This window comes from Dipodomys ordii, unplaced genomic scaffold (assembly GCF_000151885.1).
Source record: "Dipodomys ordii isolate 6190 unplaced genomic scaffold, Dord_2.0 Scaffold46, whole genome shotgun sequence".
Classification (NCBI taxonomy): domain Eukaryota; kingdom Metazoa; phylum Chordata; class Mammalia; order Rodentia; family Heteromyidae; genus Dipodomys; species Dipodomys ordii.
The window spans coordinates 11,670,718-11,676,717 of record NW_012267262.1 but is presented as its reverse complement, the minus strand read 5'-3'; the positions used below and the strand labels follow the sequence as shown (position 1 = coordinate 11,676,717).

At 46.2% G+C, this 6,000-nt stretch overlaps 1 protein-coding gene across 3 annotated transcripts in view; it reads left to right on the top strand.

Annotated features, from left to right (window-relative positions):
- Positions 1-2,215: 2,215 nt before the first annotated feature.
- Positions 2,216-6,000, top strand: part of Fbxo3 (F-box protein 3) — a 31,147-nt gene continuing 27,362 nt past the window's right edge. For 2 of the 3 annotated variants that reach the window (XM_013019620.1, XM_013019621.1), the window contains exon 1: positions 2,216-2,385. In XM_013019620.1, coding sequence (XP_012875074.1) covers positions 2,279-2,385 — 107 coding nt within the window. In that variant the 5' untranslated portion in view covers positions 2,216-2,278. The remainder of the gene's footprint in view (positions 2,386-6,000) is intronic. The other variant, XM_013019623.1, reaches the window with a different exon arrangement.

Sequence of the window (6,000 nt, the reverse complement as noted above, 5' to 3'; positions counted from 1 at the left end):
AGACAAGATTCCTAAACAATTAGCAGACTTGGAGAGACAGTGGGTCCCCCCAACTCTTCCCCACAAGGCCAATGGTGTTTGGAACCCCTATCTCTTCCCCTGGTAGAGCTGAATAACTAAACTGGGGTCTCTCTTCTTACCCTGGTCCAGCTATTGTTGGAGACAATATTGTTGGAGAGAGGAGAATGAAGTAACAGCCCAGGAAAGGAAAGGGGGTCTCCTGGCTACTGGCCACCTAAATTTTTTTTTTCCCCAGCCTCCTCTACCACCATACCATGATGGAGAAAAAATAGAACCTCCTCATGGCCGAGAAGGCTGGCAACTCATTAGCACTTTCCACAGGGGGAAATGGCAGAGGCTGGTAGCTTGAAAAGTGGAGCTGAAGACACCTGATAGGAATTCTGAGTCCAGATACAAGGCAGAAGCAAGTCAGCAACTCTTTAGCCTTTGGAGCAAAATTAGCCATGTACAATCAATATTTTTCATTTACTTTAAAATACACTTCCTCTTTTTTGCTTTTAGCTTCCATATGGCTTTGCCATCACTGTAAAGTCCTGTTTTTCTTGAAGATTTCAGCATGGAAATTTTTGCTTTAAAGTTTAAAAATATCATATGAAAATGTTTTTTGCTGGACACTTACAACCCTAGCTAATCAGGTTTCTTAGATACTAGTATTAAGGATCAATGAATGCCAGACTGATCAGTAAAGGCCATGCAAGCCTTATGTCCAGTTAGCTACCAAAATAAAGATGGAAGTGGAACTGTGGCTCAAGTGGTAGAGCAAAAAGCTTAGGATAGGGCCCCGGCCCTGAGTTCAAGACTCTGGATTAACCCCAAAATGTTTAAATGTTATTTTTATTCTTGCAGGAATTTTGTTTTGTTTTGTTTCACTCTTTAATCTGTGCCCTGGGCAAGTGCCTGTTTCACCTTAGTCCTGATTGGGACAGTGGAGGAAATTCTCTGCTTGTGGTCTTTTGCCTTATCAATCGCAGCTAAGACCAAACCTAAGTATAATACTGCAATATAAGTCAATTCAGTGTAACTAAAACCCCTATTTGCTATTGGATTTAAAACAGGTAGCCCACCTGAAAAATATAGTTAAGTATAAATTAGGATTAAATGACTTCACAAAGTTTCCTACCTAAAAAGGCATGTTTTTTTTTGTAGAAATGACTACCTTTAAGCAATCTGAATTTAAACTTTCTTTTTGATGACCTGAGCTTAAAAACTTTCTTTTTGATGACCTGAGCTTAAACGTTTGAACAAGACTGTTTATAAACAGGAACTGACTAACTTTAATCCAATTTAATAAATACATGTATAAATACTATGGATATATGGAGTTGTGGTTAGATGTTTTACTGGACAGATGTAGGGATTACCCTCTGTACATCACCTTTAAAATAATAAAAAGAAAAAATAGGGGTCATTATTTAAATCACAAAGAACTCATCAGTGGTATTGTGAATGGAGAAAACTTGGGGAGACTGAGGGAGAGGTAATTTTGCTTTTTCAAACAGTTGAGGGACACTTCTAATAGTCGTTAATTGCTGGGGAGTGAACATTTATTGGGTATCTATCCAGCCAGGAGCTTTACACCAAGGATTATGTATCATCCTGGCAACGCTACACAACAGCCATCTTTTGACTCAAATTTCCCTCCCTCAGCGTTTCACAACCCTCTGGAATAATAAATATTAATAAATAAATAAAATAATAAATAAAATATAAATAAAAACCTATTAATAAATAAAAACCTATTCAACTTTTCACAGTTCGTTTTGTAGGCTTCATAGGCTGAAAACTGGCCAGAGCAATTGAGCCGCAGCCTCCAGTACAGACTGTCTCGAGTGGAGGAGGGAGGGTAAGGAAATGCCCCCGAAGATCCTGGCTCAGCTAAGGAGAGACCTCCTAGAGTCAGGGTTCCTGCAAGGGAAAACGCGGAGGAGGCCAGGGTGCCGAGGCATTTTTAGGGTGAGATTTGGCAAGAGGCATGGAGGCGTGAAAATAGGTAGGACGGGCGGGTTTTGGAGCTGGAACGTCAGGGGAGATCAGGAGACGTGTGCGATCCGCAGAACAGGACCGCAGGAGGCAGCCCCGACAGGGCGGGGAACCGGAGCAGGACACCCAGCAGCGCCCAGCGCGGGGCGGGGATGGTGGGCGGGGCCCCAGGGTGGGCGTGTCCTACAGGCGGTTACATAACAAACCTGTGCGGGCGTCCCGCGCGGCGGGGCGGGGCCGGGGCGGGGCCAGGCTAGGCTGCACCGGGCTAGGCAAGATGGCGGCTATGGAGGCTGAGACGGCAATGACGATGACCCTGGAGTCGCTGCCTACAGATCCGCTGCTTCTTATCTTATCCTTCTTGGACTACCGGGACCTAATCAAGTAATGGGGCAGTGCGCTTGGCAGGGGAGGGAACTAGAGGAGGAGATGGCCAGGCGGGACGGGAGGAAGCCGGGCCCTCAGAGTGGATCTTGGCACCCTGCGGCAGCTTAGAAGGTGACACCGGGTCCGTCCTCGTCCTGTTAGCGCCACCCCTCCCCGGGGCGGGGGGTCGGGGACCCGGAGGACCTGGCTCGGGGGTCTCCTGTCCCATCCAGGCCTCAGCGAGGCCCGGTTGCCCCCGAAGGGAGTTAGTGCTGCCCCCCACCCCCACCCGGCTGCGCCCGCGGCCCTCTCCCGCCCGTCCGTCCGCCCGTCCCCGCCCGGGACGCTGGGAGTCAACCCCCTCTCCCGGCGCGCGCTGGTGTCTGCTGGGCCCCAGGCCTGGGATCCGGTGCCGGCGGCGTGGGCAGGTCGACGCGCGCCCAGTGGAGGCGGGGGGGGGCACCCCTGAGCCCGGCTGGGTGTCACCCCGCTTCGGGACCGCCCGCGGGGGCCTCGCCGCGTCACTTCCACGTTGGAGAGGCGTTTGGCTCTCCACCCTGCCTGCTCACGGCGGGGTGGGGGGCGGATTTGGGTGCTTGGGTACTGACTTCCGGTGGGGAGAGGCGGTGGTACAGGTAATGGATTGCCATAAAGCGCTGGGTGTCTGGTTTAAACAAAACAAAAACCACACAGACAAAAAGACAGTTAAATATGGACCAGGTCTTTTCAGAGATTGGGGCTGCCCGGGATGGGGTGCTGTCTGCCTTCCTGGCCCCGCCTTGTGTGTCAGGATTGTTTACCTCCTTGACAACATGGCTCTACATGGCTTTGCAGAGCAGGCGGCGGAATACCTAGACCACCCTCCCAGCCCCCCTCTCCACCTCTGATACGTTATCGCCAGAGTGATTTCCCCAAAATAGATCAGTCATTCTTAAAAACCTATGATACTCCTTATTTACAGACTGGACATTAAGCTTGTGTGATGTTTGCAGCTCTTATCATCTGGCTTATTATCTAAGGCCTTTCAAGCCTTACTTCTCCTCCACTATCATTTGTGCACAGTCTAGCCTAGCCAAATCTGACTTTATCCAACATACCACACACACTTGCACTTTTTTTTTGTTGTGTGGCATAATTAAGCTCGACCTTGCTTGTAAACCTTGCCTCCCCTCTTCCCTACCTGGCTTGGTGAATTCCTTTAAGATGCCACTCTGTACTTTCTTCCTCCTTTTGTGGAATTTACTTGGCATACTGGACAGATTTATGTTTCTGGAAGATGAGGACTGTCCTGTTTGGTTTTGTATTCATCAAGTATTCAATAGATTGGTTTTTGATGAAACTGGAGTTTGAACTGTGGTGGGGTTTTTTTTGGGGGGGGAGTTTGACCCAGTGCTGGTGACTCACCCCTGTAATTCTAGCTACTCAGGAGGCTGAGATCTGAGGATTGTAGTTCAAAGCCTGCCAAGGCAGGAAAGTCCATGAGTCCCTTATCTCCAGTAAACTACTCAGAAAAATCCAAAAGTGGTGCTGTGGTGCAAGTGGTAGAGTGCTAGCCTTGAGCACAAAGAGGCTCAGGGACAATGCCCAGGCCCTGAGTTCAAGCCCCGGGACTGGCAAAAAAAAAAAAATTAAATTCACTTGGAAGGTACTTTACCACTTGAGCCAGAGCTCTAGTTCTTAGGGCTTTTTCCCCCTAATTGTTTTTCTGCTTTTTGAGTGCCTGCTGTGTACCTGATGTTAGGGATTAGTGAAGAAGGCAGATACAGTCCCTCTCATGGAGTTTATAGACTCATACAAGAAGATGGAAAGACAGTGCTTATTGACGGGGTGCTAAATGTTATGAACAAAATAGATGCTCTGTTAAGGAGTGGGGACTGAGGAACCACCAATCACAATGGAGGAAGCTGCCATATAGGAAGCACAGCATAGTACCCTCCTCACACAGTGAACAATGCATTTACAGTGTGCTGGGACTACTCAACAGCATGGCCCATTGGAGAATGGAGAAGGCTGGTATGGCTGGAAGTAAGGAGTGACTAAATACAAGGGATACACAGGCAGACTTGCTTGAGGTCAGGCAGGTAAAGTCATGTTGGGCCTTGTAAGCTAAGGTGAGGATGACAGATTGTATTTTAAATGCTTTAGGTAGTAATCACAGTTTTAAGCTGAATTGACATGACTTCTTCATAAGTATCTGTGAAAATCAATAGAATTGAATACAAATTAATTTCATTTGCAGTCATATCTAGTATACTGAAGCTTCTTTCTACACAATACAATGCAGTCTTCACTTGTGCCCAGCCATTACCAAGTCCTCATAGTTTAGGTACTTATTTACTCAATTGTGTTGAGCATATTACTCAACTGTGTTGGACTGGAATAATAATCCATTGGGATTTTGTTGTAATATTAGTGGCAAAGTTTGAATCTGAGATAGCATGATGACTTTTCTCTCCCAGAGTGATTTATTGCATACCATTTCTATTTGCACTGTGTCTCAGTATCATCTGTGACACTCATTAAGCATAGAAATACCTGAGGTACAGATCTTACTCAAGTGAATTGAAATCTTATCTTTAGAATAGTAGTTTTTAGCCTCCATATGCATCAAAATTACATTTGGTGTTTGTTCCAGATTCTTTTCTGTTTAACTGCAGGGGCAGTGGAGAAAGAAGAACCAAGAAGAGAGGAAATAAAACCTGAATTTCTAAAACTAGAGAGATTCTTAGGTTTACAAAATTTACTTTGAGTTTCTCTTGAATTTATACAAATATGAGGATGCTGCTTCTATAAAATCTGAAAACCAAAGCCTAACTTGTTAACATATCCTGCCCATGGCCTTGACAAACCCTCTGTGATTGAAGATTCTGTTGCCCCAGTGAGATCATTGACTGTTTACTTTCTGTGACTTGTGAGTGATTCCTTTTCTGAATGATTAGCAATGTTCTTTCCTAGCCAGGCACTGGTGGCTCATGCCTGTAATCTCAGGAGGCTGGGTTCTTTGGAACCTGGTTTGCAGCCAGCTTGGGCAGATGAATTTGAGAGGCTCTACCCCCAGCCAGCTAGCAAAAAGGCAGAAGTAGGAAAATAACTCGGGTAGCAGAGTGCCAGCCTTGAGTGGAAAAAGTTAAACAAGAAGGCGGGAGCGGGTGGCTCACGCCTGTAATCCTAGCTACTCAGGAGGCTGAGATCTGAGGATCTCAGTTCAAAGCGAGTCCGGGCAGGAAAGTCCCTGAAACTCTTATCTCCAATAAACCACTAGAAAACTGGAAGTGACGTTGTGGCTCTATCGGTAGAGCACTTGCCTTGCTTGAGCTGAAGAGCTGAGGGATAGCGCCCAAGCCCAGAGTTCAAGCCCCTCGTCCGACCAAAAAAAAGAAAAGAAAAAGTTAAACAAGAGCATGAGGCCCTGAGTTTAACCCTAGTATGGACACACACACACACACACACACACACACACACACACAGAGGAACCTATTTTCCTAATTTGGGTTCATTCTCCACAAATTTTTATGCAGTGTAACAGTATTGAACACAAGTATGTTTGAAAGTCCAATGTGGTACAAAAATATATAGAGAGAATATTATTTATATCTAACATTTCATAATTTGGGACAGTCAGTAATTTGTATA